General features: G+C 41.5%; 2 protein-coding genes across 4 annotated transcripts in view; one reads left to right on the top strand and one right to left on the bottom strand.

Annotated features, from left to right (window-relative positions):
- Positions 1-1,720, top strand: part of LOC126388709 (solute carrier family 4 member 11-like) — a 35,441-nt gene extending 33,721 nt beyond the window's left edge. For both annotated transcript variants that reach the window (XM_050041955.1, XM_050041956.1), the window contains exons 19-20: positions 460-629; positions 956-1,720. In XM_050041955.1, coding sequence (XP_049897912.1) covers positions 460-629; positions 956-1,022 — 237 coding nt within the window. In that variant the 3' untranslated portion in view covers positions 1,023-1,720. The remainder of the gene's footprint in view (positions 1-459; positions 630-955) is intronic.
- Positions 1,721-2,018: 298 nt separating this feature from the next.
- LOC126388712 (ecto-NOX disulfide-thiol exchanger 2-like) overlaps positions 2,019-23,149 on the bottom strand; it is a 264,071-nt gene continuing 242,940 nt past the window's right edge. Inside the window, exons 12-15 of one of the 2 annotated variants that reach the window (XM_050041965.1) lie at positions 15,652-15,702; positions 14,714-14,819; positions 9,810-9,895; positions 2,019-3,671 (exon numbers count right to left, since the gene is read on the bottom strand). In XM_050041965.1, coding sequence (XP_049897922.1) covers positions 3,540-3,671; positions 9,810-9,895; positions 14,714-14,819; positions 15,652-15,702 — 375 coding nt within the window. In that variant the 3' untranslated portion in view covers positions 2,019-3,539. The remainder of the gene's footprint in view (positions 3,672-9,809; positions 9,896-14,713; positions 14,820-15,651; positions 15,703-23,149) is intronic. The other variant, XM_050041966.1, reaches the window with a different exon arrangement.

Below are 23,149 nucleotides of genomic sequence, written 5' to 3'. Positions count from 1 at the left end.
ACTGTGTATTTTTCTGCAGAGACTCTGCCCTCTGCCTTTATCTTTTTATTTTCTGTGTTCGGGACGTTTATGGGTGTGTAGCCTCACAGTGTTCAGGTGAGGTCGGGGCTTTATAAAAAGTTGCCGGACCGTAAGCAGCAGGCATAGAAAAGACACTGCTCTAAAAATACACAAATATTGCAAGATGACATGCCAAACAAGAGTGGGTCTGTCATTGGGTTTTACTTTTGAAACAGCCACTAACAATCCTGCATAGTACACCTTGAACATGCACACAGAGGAAATTTGGCAAACTGTTTTCCACTAAATTTGTCATTAATGCTGCAACAACAGCTGCAAATGTTGCCCTTTCAACTGTAATGTGTATTAGTTGCTCCACTTTTACTTTAGCGCAACAAAATATGCAGTGAAATGTGATTTAAAACAGCATTTTACCCACATGATTCTCTCTCTGTCTAGACCTCTTATCCTCCCACACACTACATCCGCCGCGTGCCTCAGAGGAAGGTCCACTACTTCACAGCGGTGCAGATGATCCAGCTGATCATCCTGTGTGCGTTTGGGATGTATCCTCTGCCCTACATGAAGATGGTCTTCCCCCTTCTGATGATCCTGCTGGTGCCTGTCAGGTGAGTCGACCCAGGCCAACAGGGGGCAGAGTGGGACCATGGAAACCAACACAGTGCTACAACGTCTGCACAGAGTCAACATTAATATTCATGCTGAGCTGTTTTACAGGAGAATGCCACTGATTTAACACAGGAAGATCAGTTTACTAGTCATCATTCTGTGGAGGAAGGAAAAGTGATGTCATCAGCTTGCACATTTTTAGCTTTAGAACCTGGGGGGGTGTGGAGTTTGAAAGACTTCTGTAGTGCAAAAAAATGTCAGACTTAATGTTTGTGTGTGAGGGATTTATATATTTACTGTACAATATCTCTGTGTTTTCTCTCAGGATCAGCCTGCTTCCCCGAATGATCGACGCCAAGTATCTGGACATCATGGACTCCCAGCACATGTAGAGCAACAGAGCAGATGCTATGACAGGATTCACTTTCTCCAGCTGGAAGGGAAAGAGACTGAGAACTTGATGATTGTGTTGATAACTAAATGCATTTGGACTGCAGGATTTGGATGCGAGCACTTGGGCTGGCGACTGGACGACGATTTACACCCCTCGCTCTCATTGTTCATCACACATTTACCATCAGAGTAGCTGAGAGTTTAATATCTAACATTCCTGCATCTTTCTACTGTTTTTTTTCCACTAACACATACATCCACACTGAGCTGGTAACTGATGGAGTTCATGTCAGACGTTATTGTGTTATAAAAAAAACAACGTAATAATTTCCTTTAATTTAGGCGTCATGTTGTTTAATAAAGAGCTGCTTGGTCTATTTGTGTATAAATGTGATGTGACAGAGGGGATTTCAGTGTTCTCCATGATCATTTCACAAAGCGAGACAGGATTTCTCACTGTTGAAAACCCGCAGAGCGAAGTGTCACCTCACACCGATAAAGTTTTAATCAGCCACACTGAAACCAGTTATCTCAGGATATGTGTTCCGGTTGTTTAGATGTTAAAAATGGCTATTTTTATTTGTGAGGAGACGCATAAGATGATGTATGTTAGTATAAAGCTAATTTTATCTGTGCAATGTAATGTTTGGATTTAATCAAACTGTTGTTACACAAATAATAAAGCCCTGTAAAGGAAGTCAACCGACATTTTTCACCATGCTGCACCGCCTCAATATTGAAGGCAGACACACTTAACATGCACCACCAGTCACTGATACAGTAGGTAACAGGAGAGCAGCTTCTCAAATACCGTCACACACAGCATCAGCATCCTTTATTGAGCCAAGGGAGACTGACAGTTGCAATGCTCTCACTGTTAAGTTCCTCCAAAAGATGGCAGTAGAAGCTCATCTTCAGGATGGTGGATGATAGATGTAAACTCACCAGTACATTACAGAAAAAATGAGGCAGATTAATATCAACCAGTGTAAGAAACTGGGGTAATGACGTGGGTAGAAATCTCAAAACATACCACATTTAGATGTTTTGCTGCAGTGACGTAGGTTTTGTTTCAACATTGAGGGGGGACATATGAAACAGGGGGTTTGGGGTCCTCTGCCAGAAAATTTTGAGCATTAAACACTTGATTTATTGCATTCTGGTGATTTTTATGCACCAATTTGTGCCCTTAATGCATCAATTTATGGTGTAAGTGTATTTAATTTTGTCAAAATAAAAGCTTTTAATTGGAGGGACAAATGCATATGTTCTAGGAGACGTGTCCACTGCCTCCATCCCTGAAATCTACGTCTATGTTTTGCCACATTAGTTTGTTTCATCTGTTTCTTCCTGTAAAGCCGCTCCTTGAAGCCAACAAACCACCTGACGCTGTCATTTCTAATGCATCTTACCGCCTTTGATGTGCTCAAAATTGTTATTCCACCATTAATGCATCAACTGCTTCATCATGAATGTTTCCCAGGCATGTGCTAACTGTCTGCGCCGAGTGCCTGCAGGGGGAAAAAAAACACCCAACTGTTTGTTTGAGCCCTCCGACAAACAAAAGGAAGCTCCTTTTCACATTATGCTACAACGAAGCAGTGAACACAATTATCATCCGTGGCTGAAACTGTAATTGTGGATGCAGCCAAAGAGAAGAGCGTGCTCTCATTCACATTCAATAATTTGGAATTAAATTGCGCAAAGAAAACAGTCTGTCTTTGTAAAATTAACCAGACCTGGAAGGCACCGTGTGAATAGCCAACATGTATCCTTGTCTCCATTTATAATGATAAGAAGATCACTGGTGTGATCAGAACGTGTCTGCCCTCGTCATTTTAACATTTGCAGCATCTTAGGGTCCCATTCGGGGCCTGATTACACTCTGATGTTCATTGTCCATTTCAGAACTGACTCATGTGGCATCAAGTAGGAGCATAATTCAACACTGAGATGTATAAATAACTAAAAATGCATCCTCTGTGCACCTTTAATAGAAGAAGGAACTATAAGAATTTATTTCACATCATTGTACAAAATTAAGAAGAGGCAAAAAAAGGAAGCCAGAGGGTTTCTGAGGTTGAAAGTCGACCCTGATGACGTTCCTGTGTAGCCCTTTTAGTCCAGGTCTGACAGTACGCTGAGCCAAATGTGGGCTCGAGTATAAAAATACAACTAATGCCATGACTCTGCTGAGATTTGGACGTTTAGTTGAATCCCAAAAAAACCCAGAGAGAGTGAGAGATGATGAGACTGTCACCATAGAAATACATCCACCTCTTGGTCACCATAGAGATGCTGCCAATTAATTTGCCATCACAAAAAAAACTGTATATTTATCTCTCTGCTGCCTACACAGAACTCCCCTTCCTGATCTGAGATCTGCGGTGAATTTGCACTCTTGTCTTCGCAAATGGAGTCCAGTGCCTCCGTCAGCTGTGCGCGTCCTCCGTGTACCTGTGTTGCCTTGGCTACCTGTCGTCTCTTCTGCGTCTCAGAAGCGTCACCAGCAGAGTCTATGTGCTCTTGATGCCCTGGAAGCCGCAGAAGTTCCAGCGTTTCTCCAGACTGGCTCCGACGCCGGTCAGCTCCTGTCTGAAGGTGCAGGGCAGCCGAGAGAGAAGAGCTTCCACCTCACTGGTGTTGATCTGCAGAAACACATAATGGGAAGAGTAAGACGCCACACAATACTACTTTTTCCACACTAATGAGCACGGACAATCTCACACATCCTCACACCTCCACTATTCACACCTCTGCTCTTAATTTTCATCATGCTCACACTCATTTCTCACACCTTCTCTTGAACCAGATAAATAGGCCAAGCATGAAGACAGTATGAGATACATGGCAGGATTCACGTTGGCTCACACCATCCAGGCAGGCTGAGGAGAATCAGACAGGTTGAGGTGAGAGACAGAAATCCACTGTACGAGCTCCAGTGGACGACCCATAGTGTCTTGCATTAATAACTAGGTTGGTGGAGCTCTGTGTTGTTGCCAGGACGCATTAAGGTCCATCATGGAGATAGCACTGGTGTATCATTACAGACAATGGAGCTGTGTGCGTGTGGAGCCGGTAGATAAGCAGAGAGGATTGGGCATGTTGTTGGAGAGTCTAGTCAGTGGTATTGACAAAACTCTGTGGGCTGCTTGATGTGCAGAGTTAGTGTTGAAACAACAGATACACAGGCAAACAGGCTTCAACAAAATCTCCAACACGCAACACAATCATGTACAAAGCATGCAAAACACATACAAAACTGACACATACACCTCATACACACACTTAAAGCAACAGTGTGACATGTTGGGAGATACACTTCAGAGGATCGATATCACTCATGCCTGTGAGATAAATGTGAAGATCGATAACAGGGGGAAAGTGCTAGCCTGGCTGCATTTTTCCAACCCACTTTATATGAAACCACGCCCACTTCCAGATGAGGATGGCAGGCTAATGAGTGGTTGCCAGGGTATTGCTAGCCAGTCCCATTAAGAGAGACTGCTGCAAGCTAGCTTAAGCACCCATGGATGTACCCAATAACTATATACCCTGCTGTCCCTCCACCTCTTGCAGCCAAACACTCTGAGCTTCCTGTTCATTTGCCAGGAAATTTGGCAGACTTACACCAGAGGATAAGCAGGGAGCTGCAGGCCTGGCAGCACAGGGGAAGCCAAACACCATTTATCTGCACACACTGTGATGACAGAGCTGGTTAAAAATAAAAAAAAAACTTAAAAAACCCCCAAAAACTTTAGCTTATATTGGAGTTAATATGTAGCATGTGAAATAGGGTATGGTGAATGTGCTAGGAAAGGTAGTATCAGCACTGTCGCTACCTGGAGCTCGCATAAACGGAGCCTGGGTTTGTTGAAGGTGGCAGTGCTGTTTGGGCTGAGAAAGCCATGTGTAATGTAAGGTGTGCTAGGAAAGGTAGTATCAGCACTGTCGCTACCTGGAGCTCGCATAAGCGGAGCCTGGGTTTGTTGAAGGTGGCAGTGCTGTGTGGGCTGAGAAAGCCATGTGTAAGTAAGGTAAAGGAGGTTATTGGGTTGGTGTGGGGAGCAGTGAGACCTGGCATTAGGGGAGTGTCTCTGGGACGCCAGAGATCACTGTCTAGCCTCCTGGAGGTGTTGTGGGACCAACTAGACGAAACACTGGTGAAAGGAGGTTCCCACCTGATGAAGACATGTTAGTTATCACTGCTCACTGGTCAGTATAGTTAAGTCTTGCCATAATAGCTTATCATAGGGCTTAGGAGGTTATTCACTGAGCGCTGATCCTTTATCTAGAGCACAAACTTCTTGTGTTTATTTGAACAGATGGGCCACAAAACAGGTTAGTGAACAGCAGCATAAGGCTAGTGAGAATGTTACGGTGGTTACTTCTTTTTGTAATCTCTTTCTTTCAAACTTGGTTAAAACTAAGTTTTGAATGATGTTCGAGTGCTGCTTGGGTGGAGACGGACAGTGTTTAGTGGCAGCCGGTCAATTCACTGCACTGGCTAAGAAGCTAAAATTAGTGGGTTTACCTGGTTATTGAATTTCAATCACTGCTAATCGAAGCCGATCAGAGCTGGAGCCGTTAAACTCTCGTGACTACTGCAGAATCATTTGTCTTGGGAGTGAATGCCAATTGTAACCTTTCCCATTAAATACAAAAGACAGAAATTTGTTGGTTTTGTTGGGGGGTTTTGTCTAGTGGGAAACAGGCTAAAGATACATGAAGGAGGTAGAGGAGCACCAAAATCCAATGTCCTGTCTCTAAGGAGAGGAACAGAGGATGTAGAGTTCTTTAATGCTTTTGGCAAGGGTGATATTCAAAGCAGTTTCACGGGGCGCCCATCAGCATTGATTTTCTCATCTAACTCTCTTTAATAAGCATATTCCCCAAATTGTTAAACCATTAATGAAGACTGACATGTTCTTCTCCTTCTAACCTGTCAAAGAACGAGTTGCCATCTTTCTAATTATATACAGTATATGTTTAGGATCTATTACTAAAATATTAATCCCCAACATTTTTAAGATATATGCTAATTTTCCAAACTGAAGTGCTGAGATGGTCGTCCGAAAAAGTAATTTAACACCACGCTGAATTTGAGTGTTTGATTGTTTTTAAGTTTTAAGCGTGTTGCACCTGTAACCACACCCAACAGTGATGTCATAGTGTACTGACACACCCTGAAGTACACCTCTCCACTGCAGCATGGTGAGAAATTCAGCCTCAAACAAGATTTTCACCTGCCGTGAATGCAGTTATAAAACAAAAATAACAAACACTTGTTGGTTACAGATCTTTCAATGTGAGGATTTTCTGGTTTTCTCTGTTTTATATGATTGTAAATAAAATATAATAGAGTTGTGGACTGCTGTTTGAACAAAATAAGCAACATGAAGACATTTCCTTGGGCTCTGAGAAATAGCCATGGGCATTCTCCACTATATTCTGACATTGTGAAGACTACATTTTAATCAGTTCATCTGTTAATCAGTTAAATAACAGACAGACCACTACACTCTATTACAGACTGAGCAAGCCTTCACCAGTCCTTGTATTTTACATCCCTTTAATTTGTTTGTGAAAGCTATAAGATGGCAGGAGAGCAATCAGATCCAACAGAATGACACTGACTGTTTTTAATATTACGCGTTGTTGGATGAGCGCCTGGTGAGAAACCAATAACCTTTATTAGTGTTAAATCAAGAGAAACAAAAACACTTTAACATTATATCAACTGGATGCTCTCGTCATAAAGGTGCCAGTCAGATGCAGCGAGATGAACGGCAGGAGATAATGAGAGCACATTTGGAAATCAAGAACGGTCTTGGAAGGATGGTGACGACGAAGCTCAGCTCGGTTATAAACCAGGAATCAGCTCAAACGTGTCGACTTGTTCACAGAAATCAGGCTGACTAACAGCCTAAACTGGCAGCGGCAGGCAGCAGCAGACGGACGCAGAACATGAATATATTCATCAATAAGTTGTGCAAGTGGGGATGTGTGATAAAATTAGAAAGTGATAACGGCAACAGACAGAAACAGAGAGGCTCTAACGGAGCAAAGACAAAAAATTCTATATATTGAGGTTCTTGCTTTTAACAAGGCAGGAGCAGCTGAGGCCTAAAAGGTTGAGACAAACAAGATTTTGACCATCGGGAAGGTCAGCGGGGCTTCGTCCTGCATCAGGAGAAAAACCCTGGTGGGATAAACCTGCTGCATCAACAGCTGTGGGTTTACTCAGCTGCCCACTTCAGGCAACTCCTGCTGTGACTGTGTAACTAACACAAAGCTTCTATCTGTTCATATCACAAAAATACCTGTGTTTGTAACTGTATTCTGATTACACCTGCAGTGAATGCAGTAAAGACATTCTCATTTCCAACTCATCAAATACAGCAGCACGGTCAGTGGCCCCAACGCTTCAAACTATGACACCCTTGGTACCTCCTTAGCATCAATTTTGGACACTCAGGAACGGCTTAACAATTTCCACTCATCATATGCATAGTGTCTTCTCAAAATAAAATTCCATGTTCATAGGAATGTAGGTCGCGTCACCAAAACTTAAGATAACTACGTTTGTTACTAACTCCTCTTATGTAAGTAAGTTAATGAGTAAGTCTATGTGCAACTCAACTCAACTCAATTGTCACAAAAGTCACTGTGGTCTCCTAGGTGAAAGTCCTGTGTTTGTATTACTCATCCCACACCCCTTCCTCCCACAGTACTCAGACTTTCTTATTCTTGATACTACATCATTGCCATAAATGGTTTTACATTTAAGTTTGTTGGAAAGCCTGGTATGTCTCATACAGACGCCAAAGGGTGCCTTGTGAGTCGGAATTGGAAGTCAACAGCCTCTGACCAAACTGCTGTATTTGACGCCCTGGGAACGAGATCAGGTTAGTGTGTTTATACCTGATATTAGAAATTGTCTATTCTACTGTTTTCTACTGCCCCATACATATGTCAATAAGTTCAGCTGCCAACAAAATAACATAATATTTTAACCATGTAAATAAATTAATCTCAAAATAATACATCATTTGTATTTCGATTTTACCTTCAAAAAAAGAAGAAGAGTCTAAACTGAGAAACAGCGTAACTATTAATGTTTTGGGTGGAAATCAGTAGAGCAAATAAAACAGGTGTTTAGTGAAAAAACACAGAATACAGTCAGAATCGCAGCATTTTGCATAATTTCCTTGACAAACTCAAGGCCGAATGGGTTCAGATGAATGTTGGTCTGATGAGTCCATAGAAAAAAACACTATTGACAAAAAACAGGCCATAAAAACTCACAGAGCCCTTTAGTGTCACATATTTAAAAACAGCTCAGTCACTAGAAGGAAATGTTGGCATTGCATGTTTCTGTAAACGAGTGGTTCCCAACTGGTCCAACCCTGGGGTTCAGATTTCTCCTTAGTCATTAGTTCAAGGTCCACACAGTTTAATACATTCAGCATCATACTTGCGTTTGGACATGTCGTCCAGCTAGTCTGCCATCTCTGTCAAGTAGCTGTCCGTTAGTCACTCACTCTACAGCAGGAAACAGCACTATAAAATAAAAGCTCCGTGCCGTAAATTCATTGTCCTTAAAAGAAAGTGTGTTTTTCATAAACTTGACACAATAGCGAGTAACTTGCAGCCCATTAAGAATGAGCCCGCGACCCACTTTTGCACCGTGAACCACTGCTATAAACCATGAATATGTTACCTTTGAACATTTGAAATACATTTTTAAAGTAACGTTGTATTTGAGCTGACTTTATCACCATGAGTTGGGGATACTGTATCACCAGCCAAGCTGCAGACCAAGGTTTAAGACCAACAAACAAACAAGCTGTGATTTAACCAGTCATTGCCATGTTCCCAGCAGCTTTTTAGGCTCCAAATGTGGGTGTTTTTGGGAAACCTGTTGCTGTTTTATCAGCAGAGATAGTGTCACAAAAAGAGATTGATTTTTACGGAAACATTGCTGCTCTTCTATTGGGGCTGAGCCCCTGACACCGAGAATTTGAAGCCAAATCATGATCTTTTCCTAACCATAACCAAGTAGTTTTAGTGCCTGAACCTAATCGTACATTAACCACAGCATTGTTAAAACGTAAAGTTTCAATATACTGGCTACATGTGCAACTTACAATGCCAACATTTTTTTTCTGGTGACTGGGTTTTTAAAAAAGGAGATTGTGCCTGCAGTGTGAGGAAGTCTAGATTAAAAAAATAAATAAAAATGTTTTAAATTTATTTTAGAAATGAGAAAGCTATTAACAAAAAGCCACTTTAGCCATTTGCATGTCTTTTTGATATGGTCCCAAATGTCAGCACCTCAGTCTCACATCATGAGGTAAAAATAACACCTGTGGAACATCAGTCAAGATTTATTACACACTCCATGACTGACATGGTGAAAAATGATGAAAGGGGAAGCTTCGTTAAACTTGTGAGTATTCAATTTAAACCTAAGTACACCTCTGTGTTTTTAGCCAGTAGCCTATTTGTTTACACACTGGTAGGGACAGGTGCATGAGTGTGAAGCAGTGCAGCTGTAAAGTGATGTGCCTGTGCCTCTTTGCTGAGATACATAAAGGGTTAAAAAATCTCAGAGTAACTGATGGCTCTCGCCGGCACTTCAGGCTTGTTTGCGTGCCAGGAGACTAAAATGGCACAGCAGGACCCTGGCATACAGCAGGCCCATATGTCAGCCCTGCAGGGAAATTTAATCTGTGTCACTATGTCTAGGATACAGTATGTGTGTGTGTGTCTGTGTGTGTTACCTTGGTGTCCAAACGCTGCAGGTAGGAACAGATGTACTCAATGCTGGCTCCAAACGGGTGGACGTGCAGGAAGGTTGAAATGATCCCTGAGGTAGAACAAATAGGTCACGCAGACATGTTAATTAAAATGTCAAAATGGTGAGACATAACTTGTCACAAAGCTCCAGCCTTTCAGTTTGTGTCGCCTCTCAAACATGACTTTAAATCACGGTAGGATACTCAAGAAATCAGTTTGCATTATTCTCCCTCCTCTAGCCTGACTGATAAACAAGCGAGGATGCATCGAGTGGCTTTTGTCAGACTCCCAGTACTGTTAAGAGCCTCTTGTATATTGTGGCTCCAGATTAGAGGGAGTGTTTGATGACGGCTTTGATGCCGTTATCTCTCATCAAAGCCGCGTGCTACTGAAACTCTCCACAAACTCGAACCAAACCATCTGCTCTCCGCTCTCTGATAGGGCCAGGAGAGAGATAATCCCGCACCTCAGCTCATCGTTAGAGCGCCATGAGGCCGATAGAAGACACCAGCTGAGATTTGGGTGGTGGGTCTCCAGATGATCTGACCTCAATGTGTTTATGACAGACGAGAAACACTCATTTTCAAACAGAAATATTTAATTTGGAGAAAAGCTCATTTCTTTCTTGCCTCAGTTATTATGGTATTTCAGGACATATGATTTCATTTTCGGCCACTGTTAAGGATATGCAGCCAGTAACACAAAGAAAGGAAGACAGATAGGTGGTGAAGATCTTTGTCTGTGTAGGTTCATTAGAGCTTAGAGCTCCAGTGGGGGTATCGCACTCTTCTTCCTCAATACAGATTAGTGACGCGAGAACAACGTATGGGTTTCTCTTCAACCCTTTCCCATCCTATTCGCCCTGTTTAAGGTAGTTATCGTCCACAAAGCTCGGTAAACATGTAAACACATGTTGTTAGTAATTTGAAATACTTTATGTTGTTAGCATTTTGTGTGTGTATGGTTGAAAGTTTCTGGCTAATCCTGTCTGTATTAAAGCTACGTGCCTGAGACCTCATGGTCCCACTGTTGGGTCAGACTGTTCACCGTCATTGTTAAGATTTATAAGCAAGGCACTGTTGCATTCGTAGGTGTATACAAGTGTTCTATCACTGTCAACAATCTGTTTCTGTATCAGGTGAGTTAAAAGGGTAAAATATATATTCATAAGTAAGACTTCATGTTGTAGTAGATTTTACATCATTTAGAAATGGTTTTAAAAAAGATAATCTAAATCATTTAGAGGAAGTTCAAAAGATAATTTAGTCGTGATAACTCTGATCCTGACATTCAGTTGGCTGCAGGAATGTATGGGCTTTGTTTGCATTGTTTAAAATGTGACTCAATACAGAGGACTGAAGGTGAGCAGCGTGTAGGTTTCTCTTCATCTTTCTCTAGTACCACTCCATGTGTTTAAGGACACAATATGTGTGAGCATCTGCTCCACAGGCACAATATGCGTGCTATAGGAGAGCTAGACTTTCTATAAGGAATAACAAGACAAACTTGAGGGACAGTTCCTGATTTATTACAACTTGTGTCTTACTGCTGCAGTTTTGGCTAACATAGTACATAACTGACGAGATCTATGAACAAATCATGTATGTTTTGGTTCAAGTATCTCTGTCTTATAAACACAAAAATAAGCCTTGATATGATTTAGAAAATGACTAAGACAGAGTAATAAAGAAAAAACTTTTTTTATGCTCTTTGTTTTATTGTGGTAACTGACTAAATAACACACGAATTACCAGTACTGCTGAATGCCAAAAAAGGTAAATCTGAAGTGGTTATCTTGCGCACTGATGATGTTCTTAAGTCAAAAATCATATGTCATTGGGGCTTTGACAGGGAGTGATGAGTAAAATGGCAGCGCAGACAAAAATAGCTTATAATATCTTACAAAGTTATATCATCATTATTCAGCTTTTAGCCGAATCAAATCATTTTCCTCATGACCTGATTGGCTTTCGCATTAGTTACATTCCCATTCTAGCTGCCCAGTGCACGTTTCAATCTCAGTTTATAGGGAAGTGCACGGATATCACCTCCTGCAGCAAAGACATGTGAAATACCTCTCTAGTAACAAACTTTACACAGATACAGTTCAGTGTAGTGAAGGTCAGACATTTTAGGGGACAGAAAATAGAGGAAAAACACACTTCTGAGTGGAGGCGGGCTTTAAATTTTTAATGTTTTCTGCCAAAAACTAGATAAATTGAAATGAAAGGGATATTTCCTCACTACCTGACAGAGTACAAAAGACTTTAGAGCCTTTAAAGGAGTGTTTAGACTATGAAGTAGGAAAATCAAATGTAACTGAACAGTTAAACAAATAAATAAATTGTCATATTTTGTATTTTCTTTTAATACTAAGAACATTTTATAGCATTTGGTTGGGTTTGGTTCTCAGGTTGGGGTTCAGCTGGGAGAATTAGGGCTTCTGACCTCAGTGTTTCTTAAATCCAAGCTTTGACCCTGTTAACTTGGTGAGAAAAATGATGTAATTATGCAAAAATGATGACCTACAAAACAGTAAAACCCGAGTTGTGATAAAGCAGAATTATTCTTTGACAGACAGTTTTAATGGCGTTTTCAGAAGCACACTAAGTGTTTCTTTCTTATGGAAAAACACAACCCACTCTAGAAAGGCCTTTACAGCTCAACAATAAACAAAAACACTTTTATCTTGATAGTTCTGCTTCCCATTTTCCATGAAGGGAATAGTTCAAAGATTACGCAGCCATGTTCATCTACATTCACTGTGTGGAGGGAGAGAAAAGGCAAAGAGATTCAACCCTTTGTTTCCTGATGAAACATTTTCCTTTAGGAGCTGAGTGTCCCTTTTTTTACCCGCCGGTGTTCACTTCAACTCAGCATCAAACAAGACGTCAAGAGGAGTGATTCTGACATAAGAAGGTGCCAGGTTCTTTTACTATGGCCAAACTCTGCCTCAGCAAACAGCCAGAGTGGGCATGAGCAGAGGACAAGCACCACTGACTGCCTAACTAGCTGCTATGAGATAGTAGACGCAGGTATTCCTGGCGCCAGAGGAACAGTAGAACCAAACAGACTGATACAGAGAGTGCTATTATTTGGTAAACTCAAGCACAATTTGCATTTTCTTTTCACTCCCTAACAAGACGCAGGAAGTTTCATCTTTCATGCTTTGAGCCAACGGATGTCCTTGACAATTAACATGTGAAAATTCAGCATGCCGGAAAACAAGCAGCAAAATAGGACGAGGCTTTGTTTACTTCTATAAATAATGTAGTTTATTACACACGAGGGAGATGGATGTTGGCCATAGTTCGCATTATCATAAAGTCACATTGTGTTATGTAATCTAATGAGTAAAGTGGTCTTTTTCTCTCTTCATATCTTCCTCCGCTCTCGCTCTAATGGCTGTGTAATTATGCATAGTTATTACGTCAAAGCGACTGAAGCAAATCAGAGAAACCCATCTGCTGTAGAGGTGGCATTGGCACTGCATGTTGTGGTTATGTTGTACAAGTGATGGACAATAGGAAAAGAGAAAAAACATATTTGAACAGCTATGTAGTCTGTACTCCCTTTGTGGAACTAATAATGTTAAATTTCTGCTGAGAGCATCATTTCTGAGGCCGTAATTGTTGGCAATGGGGTTGGAACTCTTTATATTAGAAGATGTTCCCATTGTTTTTTAGCTCAATTTAACGCTAATTCAAGTATTAAAGAACAATTAATAATGTCAGAATGCCATCATCATACAGGAAACAATAAAATACCCAAAGCTGAATATAAGAAGATGAAACATAAGACCTAATATACTGTCACACAGGTCTTGTAGGTCAGGTTTGCAGCTCTTTTGCCCCTCTTACACTGCTTGTTTAAGGCAGGAATATCACACTGTCATGCCGGCACCCTGTTCTATACCCAAGGTACGATTGCAGAATGGGGGGAAAGAGGGGACTCGCCTTCAAGCTACCACGGGAGGTAGTACCAGCACTGAAACAGTCTCTGTATAAACAGGACAACAATATGCAAGATGGGATCATGGGTCATCATGGATATGATGTTTTGACGACATGTCATGCGTGCGACCCATCACCGGGAGATATAAAAAGAAGCTAATAGCACTTAGCGGTTTACTCAAAGAAGAACAGCAGCTGTAAATGTCAGCAAATTGGGAAGACAAGATTTGTGAGCTCCTTACTCTCCGGGCAGAGGACAAGATCAGGCACAACATAACATGGACGGTAAATGATTGTTATTGACCCGTTAATGCCATTGTTGTTATTTAGAAGTTGCTGCTGACATGTATGTTTTATGTCACACTAGAGGCCGATGCTGTTGTGTTATGTCATGCCCATCAAGCCTCTTTTGATTCCGCAAAGCTGCGATACAGTGTATAATCACACACTGAAGCGGCATTATGCTGCTGTTGTTTGGGTCTGTGTAAAAAGGGCTTATGACACTGTACCGTTTTAATATTGTGGTGCTTTGAGCTAAATGCTAACCTCAGCATGCTAACATGCTTGAAATGAAAATATGAACATGTTGATGATCAGCAGATAAGCTTTATATTGTTAACTATCTATTGAATGAGTTTTTCAAATGTACTTTCTGGCGCTTTGAGCACCACAAGCCGAGTGCCATCTAGTTCCATTACATTAGAGAGAAGGCAGATATCTCTATGGTCGATATCTCCAACACTCAGCAACTCACACCCAAATTGATAAATAGCACTACAGGTAAGAGGAAAAACTTGTATTTTTGACTTTAGGGTGAACTGTCCGTTTAAGATAAATGTCCATGCGGGGTTTAAAATTTTAAATACCATGAGAAAATTGGATCGCTGTATTGTAAATGTAGTGTTGCCATGGAGATGGACAGTTAGACAGCTTACCGACTAGCAGTGCATCCCTCTCAGATTGAACAGGACTGGCACGATTCTTCTCTGGGAGACCTTCCTTGTCCTGGCTGCAGGACACCACTGATGATGCTGTTACATCCTGAGGACACACAGAGATCACACAACACTGTTAAAAGACCGACACAGCACTTAAATTAAACACTGATGCTATTGAAAAAAATCTACACAGGGCTCTGGGCAGCAACAGCCTCACATTTGAGGGTATACATCAATTTACTTGGCAAAGAAAATGGCACAGAAAGTATTTTAATAAGCTCACAAAGAGTTTTGCACTGTAAGGGAAACGCAAAAATAGAAAATAAACACAAAATAATCTACATAAATAAGAAGGACAAGACAATGAGCACAAGATGAAGGAGCAGAAGAATGAAGCCAGCAGCCCAAGTTCTGACAAAGGGGCCAAAACAACACAAGAGAGAAAGTGCTAACGATGCTAATGATCAAGCTGTTGTTTACTGTGAGCCAGATACACAGAAGTGAGGGTAGAGGAGAAAATTTAGATGTGTGTGTGTGTGTGTGTGTGTGTGTCAGAAAAAGACTCGCATGATTGAAGCTTCTAAAATAAGGATCGTGGCAACGGAAGGTGGCTTCCTCTCCAGAGTCTAGCCTAATCAGGACGGCTTGTCTTCAAGTTCCTGTCTAATGTGAGAGTGCAAGTATGTGTTTGTGTGTGCACATTTACTCTGTATGTGCTCTGTGTGCTGGTCCTTCATTCTCTAACCCAGTTGCGTCTAGGTGATTTAGTCAGTGACAAATACGGTCCTTGTGAAGACTGGCCTGTATTGAAGTATCCTGTCGGTGGAGGAGTGAACAGGGAGGGGAGGAGGTGAAATAAGTAAAAATAAGAGGAGAAGACAAATATTTTGAGTGGAGCACTGAGAGCTCGGATTTTTCTTCCCACTTTCACTGACTTGATTAGCACTCTGTTCGCTCCCTCTGTCATCTTGCTTTAACGTCTCCAGCTAGAGTCAATTAGAAAAATGAGAGGAAACGTCAATGAGAAACAAGTCACCCACTAATGCAATCAGACACACCGAACCTCACTCTCCATCCCCTCTCACACGCACTGACACATTCACATAAACATGAGCGGCATCAGCAGCATGAATAAGGCCTACTTTCACAGGGACCTTTTCTCTTCAAATTTCAGAGACAAAGTCAGACAAGAAAAAAAGGTCAAATAGTCCATAAGAGTATACGGCTGCACGTCCAATTATAGCAACTAAATTACTGGTTGCCTGCTTTGTTGTGCTGCCTGTAAAGTCCCTGATGTATTTAATCAAAGGTAAGAATACCTTCTAAATACATTTGAATAGAAACACGCTCTCTCAGATGACACACTGTTTAAAATGATTAAAGCAGCTTCTCTTTCATGGCTGAAGGCGGTGATAACATGACAACAGTGCTGACAGGTGTATGATGAAAGCTGACATCTTGAGAGCGGATTCAGGAGACTATAGGACAGATATGGCGACTGCATTATTAAGCAGATACACAGTATTAGGGAAATAAAGCAGTGCTGACAGCTATGATCCAGTGTGAATGCACATGGTGAATGAATATGTAATCTGCCATTCAATGTAAACACTGAACTGAACTGTCAGACTGTGTGAGATGAGCTGATGCCCCCGTAAAATGTGCTGGTACAATGTACAGTATGCCTTAGTGAGTGTATGTTAATGTATTTCTCCAGCTACTGTATGCCTATATATAGAAGCCCTAAGAGGCAAGTAAGAAAAAAAATCTTGTGATCTATTTTCTATGTCTGATTGAAATTAATTTTCTCTCCTCTGTTTATGACTTAAAGTAGTATTTCACTGCTGGAAAACTTTTGTCGAGGCAGCTTAAATTGTGCACAGACAAAGTTAGACTGTCTATGCAGTAGAAGAACACTAAACTTTAAAAATTGGTGCCTCATGACCAGAAAAAAACAGGAAAAGGGCTGTGGTGTTCACTTTTGCTCAATAGGTAGAAAGATTCTCATTCACAGATTCTCATATCATAGCCAAACAGTGCACGAAAATATGTTTCTGAAGACATTTTAGGTGAGAAATAGAAAATGTCATGACAGAATCCAAGAGCACTAGAGCCAGCGAAAAACTAAAAATTCGAGCTAAGAGATGGGGAGGGAGAGCTGGTAAGATGGAGGGAAGTTTACCACAGGTCATTTACACCCACTACCAACATTGTTATCATTGTGGTTTCTATAACAGTGTGTTTTTGATGGGGTGGCGTTGTTAGCGCCACTCCCAACCTCCAGACTTTTGAGATGGCTAGGCCACGTGCTAAGAATGGAACAGGGCCGGATCACAAGAGTCGCCTTAAGATGGACACCACCAGGCAACAGACAACCTGGAACCTGTCATGGCGAGAGGCGCAACATACTGCTAAGAACCGAATGCAATGGAAAGAGCTCACTGCCCCATAGGGGATGAAGACGAGTAAGTAAGTACCCCCATTGTTATGACACAAAGCTGGTTGAAAATTCGCTAGTATCCCTTTAAGAACAGGTAAAAAAAGATTTGCCAGGATAATGTTTCTAAGTCCCTTAATTTTATTTATTCTGTGAAAACAGGTTAAACAAATTTTTTGGCAGGTAAATTCTTTTGTGGTTGTAATACTCATTTCGGCCACAAGAGGCTGAAGTGCACAACAACCCCATGACCTTAATAGGACTAAAAGCATTCATGTTTTCTTTCAGGCGAGTTTTTATTTCTCAATACACTCTAAACACAAGGGTTATATACTGAGTGTTGGCAAGTTATGCAGCATTACACTCGGGTCGCGGGGGCAGCAGGCCAAGCAAAGCACCCTAGACCTCCCTCATCCCAGCAACGCTTTCCAGCTCCTCCTGAGGAACCCCAAGGCATTCCCAGAACAGAGGAGATATAGTTCCACCAGTGTGTTCTGGGTCTGTCCCAGGGCCTCCTACCAGTCGGACGTGCCCGGAACACCTCTAACAGGAGGCGCCCAGGAGGCATCCTGATCCGATGCCCAAACCACCTCAACTGACCCCTTAAATGAATAAAAATGTTCACCTGCCCTAAGTTTTCTTCCCCCTCCCATTTCAGTTGATTTTTTTTTAAGTAACTAAGAAAGATTATCTTGGCAAAACTCTTTTTTTCCACCTGTTCTGAAAATAAAAAACACAGGAGAGGAAAATTTTGGATCAGACTTAGAAAATGAATCACCAGATTTTTTTCTCTCACTCGCCTCTCAGGGCATTCAAACCAAGAAAAGGGAGTGTTGAATAAAATTATTCTCCACCACATGATTGAGTTACATGAGCAAGAGGTTTCTGTGAATAAATCTGCACATCAGGGAAGACAACTGTTGGAGTCATACTAAGAGCGAACACTTCTTTCAAGTCATCATCCCTGGTATGGCTTACACAGATCAGGACGATGCAAACACTTCTGTGTTCTCAGATACACATCTAAGGGGAAAATAGGACTGTTTTCTGTGGCCATACATGGCTTGTGCTGTGTTTAGGGACTGAGACAGGTGTGGATGTTATGGTGGAGGCGATGCTGCATGGTGAAGGAGTGAGTGTGTGCGTGCTCTACACGTGTAGTCAAGGTTCCTTTTCTTGCTGGGAAATGAGAGGTAGGGGAGCGTGATGAAGCTGCGACTTGACAAGCTCCAGATGAAGCACAACATGTTCTTCTCGTCTCTGCTGACCGACACTGCTCATGTTGCTACTTGTCAGTCTCGCACTGACAAAGGGCTCTTGGAAAGTTGAAACACTGCTGGTTTTCCCCAAACCTTGCTGTCTCTGCCAGCTGAGACTCTTTCACATCTCCTATATGCACCTCCCTCTCTCAGGGTTTTCTACCTCCGTCTGTACTTCTCTTCAATACACAAGAATGGGAACAAAAATAAAATAAAATCAGAGTGTATGAAGATGTTTGCATTAATGTTGGAGGTCAGTTAGAGTAAATCATCTGTAGCTTAAAATATGGTGCAATAACTCTGTTGCCAGCTACATGCAACTTTCATAACCCAACATCCTCTTCCTTCTGCTGAACTGACTTTTTGTCAATTTTTTCACAGCTGCTCACAAAGGTCAGTCAAACATGGGTAAACACTTTAATGAATATGAACTTTTGGTGCAGTGTTTGGCACCCAGCTCGCTGCGTATCACCACAGGGTATCAGGAAAAAATAAAACACACCACACACAGAACAATGCTGCACGCAAATGCTGTTGTTTGCAATAATGTGAGCGCAGCTTAAGTCCAGTGGGAGGGCAGTGGTGTTGGTGTACTATTGTCTAAGTGTGATACTCCAGAAATAGTCGAACATAAGGCCGTTTTCTTAACGTCACCTGAGGACAATGTTCTCACTGTGGTTCAGATGATGAAGTGTTTCTGCTACTATATAGCTCAGCTTATACACAGAGATAATCCTCCAGAGAACAGGAAGAGATGCATGTACAGGAAGTGGAAATAAATCCTCACCAGCAGAGCTGTGGAACAACTCGAGAAGCTAAACCAAAACTCTATTGTCCCTGCAGAGAGACCTGGTCACCTCTCCTACTCTATTACCCATCAGCAGTCAAACCTACATGGAAACACATACATACCCTGACAAGTAATAAAAATACTGCTAACACTTAAGGTTACGGGTCTATCCCTTCTGAATGATGTCCTGGAAGTTTCCTGGAAATAACTGTCCTCATGACCTGGTTCTAAAGCGATGACAATGGAGGAAGAGATGCAGCTCAGAAACAAATAAACAATGTATTTATTTCAATAAAGTTTAGCTCTTTACAGTCAGTAGTTAGGGTTTGTGTTTGGATGAGTAAGAGCAGGAGAGAAGAGCTCTTCTCTGACTGATGGAGGGTGGGGATTTATAGCAGAGGGCGGCAGGTGGATGGACTCTGACCCCTGCTACCAGCTGCACTACCAGCTAGAGGACCGTCATGCTATGGTGTATGGTGCTAATTGGGGAAATAGTCCTTTAAAAAAAAAAAGAAAAACATAATAACCTAAGTAACCATCCATTTATTATCAATTTGATAGTGGGAAGTTTGTTAATATGCAGCATGTTGAAAAGACAAATTTCATAATCTTGAATGTTCAGCTGACATTTTTAGCATCAAAAGAGTAGTTCTTTTCAAAAACAAAATATTAGAAAATTATGGATTGGTGAATTAAAGCATTACAAAAATTAATTCAATCATTTTCTGTAACCGCTTATTTTGTTAGGGGTCGCTGGGGGGCTGCTGACAGGCAGGGTACACCCTGGACAAATCAACAGACTATCGCACATAGAGGCAGACAACCATTCACACTCACATTCACACCTAAGGTCAATTTAGGGTCACCAATTAAGCTAACCTGCATGTCTTTGGACTGTGGGAGGAAGCCAGAGTATCCAGAGAAAACCCACGCTGACACAGGGAGAATATGCAAACTCTGCACTCTGGAGATCGAACCAGGAACCCTCTTGCTGTGAGGCAACAATGCATCACTGAAATATTGCTTAAATAATGAAAACTAGAATTACCAGCCCCTGGCTGTATGCTTCCGTGCATCAGTCACGTTTCTCTAACAGTTTATATCCATGTCTGTGACAACATGAATGCTTCGCACACGTCAAACATCTTCCCCCAGCAGCACAGAAGATCTTTACAGTCAGCACAGTTTCAAGATTAGTGCCACCAATTCAGTATCTGACCAAATGTCTCACCCTCTGTTCTTGAGATATGATGCAGAGTAATGGCTAGTAAAGTGTTTCATGCAGAACATTATGATGTCAGGTGAAGCTGGCCTTTGACCTTTTGGATATAAAATGTCATCACTTCATCATTTTATCTTGTTATTGTGTGACATTTGTGTGAAGTTTTGTCATAATTAGCGTGGGAATACTTGGCAAAAAATATGTTTTGTAAGGTCACAGTGACCTTGGACTTTGACCACCAAATTCTAATCAGTTTATTCTTGAGTCCAAGTGGAAGTTTGTGTCAAGCATGAAGAAATTCACTCGAGGTGTTCTTGAGATATCACGTTCAGAAGAATGGGACAGATGGACGGACAATCCGTAAAACATAATGCCTCCGGCTACAGCTATCACTGGCACTGAGGCATAAAAAGGGGAATACAGTAGTGGATAGGAAGCACTTGTTTATCTACGATAATGACAGATTAATCCCTCTCAACCAGGCAAACACTCATCCATCAATTATCTGTAATTGTTTATCCTTTACAGGGTTGCAAAGGGCCATGGACAGGTCACCATATTATAACAAGGCTGAAACATTGAGACAGAAAACCATTAATGCTCACATGCGAATCTGCAGTAATTTCGAGACCCCAGTTAACCTATTCTGCATGTTTTTGGACTGTTGGACGACGCTGTGGAACCCAGAGGGCTACACTAGGAGAACATGCAAGGGCGCAAGTTAGCCAGTGGGTTTGAACTCCAAAACTTCTTGCTTTGCGGCGACAGTGCTTACCTCTGCTCCACCTGGTTAAGATTCAGTGGAATGTAAAAAGCCATGAACCTGTCCCTCCCAGTTTAGAGACTCTGCTCCTCTAGAGGAACATTTTGGTCACTGGAGAGCCAAGTGGCATGTTCCTTGATCCTTTATTGGGCATTACAGCACCTTATTGTACATAGATCTGTCTAAGTGAAGCCTGGGAGGGCAGGGCATGTAGAGAAGAGAAAAGCTAATTCACAGTTTGAATATTTGTAACTGAGTGACCTTCCATCAGCTCACAGAGAACCAACTTGAGCAGCTCTGTGGATCAAAAAGTCGACCGGAGACCAGACAGAAAGCCATCAGGCACCACTTGACAGTACCATTTCAGCATTATCATTATCCAGTTACATAGCTGATTAAACTTGAAGCTCAATCTCATGTTCACCTTCTTCCCTGTAACCATGCTGAGCCGAAATAGGCCAGCCAGAAATAAAGACATAAGAGGCGGTGGAGCACACCTGCACTCCAATAAGATCTTTGTTGTATGTCAACAGGTGATCTACAATAAAACATCTCTGTAGTGTTTTGAAAAATGTGGGCTAGAAAAGAAGAGAATTTTAGTTTTTTTTTTTTTTTTTTACTGTACTGTTCAGGACAGTTTGGTCCCTTTACAGCCTCAGTCTGTGCTAAAATTCAAGGACAGTTCGTACACAGCAACAAACTGCTTCCCAGGCTTACAAACAATACAGTTGAGTCACTCTGTATTATCAGAGACTTCTCCTGTCAGCCTAGAAACAGCCTCATTACAAGTGTTCATCACTTCTGTCCCCTACTCAAGGGCACCTTGATGGTGAACAAAGGAGATGACACACTCTTTATTTCCCCATTCAGTTACCTGCTGCTCTGTAAAAAAATCAATCTTCTATTTTATGATGTAACATCAACATTCAGTGTCACAAGAATGAAATGGAAGACACGGCAGTGATGGAAATGAATGCACCCGGGGTAATTTTCCAAAGATATGCAAACATTTTCCGCTTCAGAGCTACATACTGTAAAATAAATCTCATTTGGGTGTAAAAGTTCATTCAGGGATTTCATGTGCCCTCAAACCCCTGCTGCCACACGGGGAACAGTCACAGGCTGTATCTTGATTTGAGTCTGAGAAACTGGGAGAGTAATCTCAAAGTGCAAAATATAACCAGTGGAAATTTATCTTTAAACATTAAGGCTTCTTAAATTGAGTGTAATTCCCGTTTAATATTTCAGTCATGTTAATTTATAACCCTTAAGATATACATGAAATGAAACCCCATTTTGTAGCTAATTCAATCTGCTTTTTTCCATTAATAGCAACTCAATGTATTTAAATTCTAAAATTACCTCTCTTGCTATGGCAACTGCTTTGGGTCCTGTTTACTTCCTGTCAGCTACGCCATTAACATTCCAACAGGACATACACTCGGACCCCTTTAGAACGTTTGTTGTCAAATTTGAAACGGTCTATGCTAGTTTTCATTGTTAGTGGCGGGGTCTGCCATTCCAAACAAAGATTTAAATTGCCTTCACATACACAAGCGATTCACAAGAAGTGATGCAGCATGTAATCATGAGCAGTGTTGCCAGGTGGGAAATGTAGGATTATCGTACCAGAGACTCAAAATTATCGTATTTTGAGGGAAATTATCGTACATCCGTCATAACCAAAATAACAATCCTACTGATGCGCTATGTAAGGGATAATGTATAATGAGCCGGTGAATACTGGGAAAATAACTCCAGACAGGGAGTTGTTTTCCCAGTATTCACCGGCTCATTATACATTATCCCGCTTATTACACGGCTAATTATCAGTTGAATAGACAGAATATTGATTAATTATACATTTTGTAAGCGGTAACGGCTACTTTAGCCCGATAAAAAAAGTAACTGTTGTCAGGGCAGCGTCCCTATAGCAACGCCGGGCTACATAGCAACTGTGTG

The sequence above is a fragment of the Epinephelus moara genome, chromosome 4, assembly GCF_006386435.1.
Source record: "Epinephelus moara isolate mb chromosome 4, YSFRI_EMoa_1.0, whole genome shotgun sequence".
In the NCBI taxonomy this organism is placed as follows: Eukaryota; Metazoa; Chordata; class Actinopteri; order Perciformes; family Serranidae; genus Epinephelus; species Epinephelus moara.
This window is presented reverse-complemented; position numbering and strand designations above follow the sequence as displayed.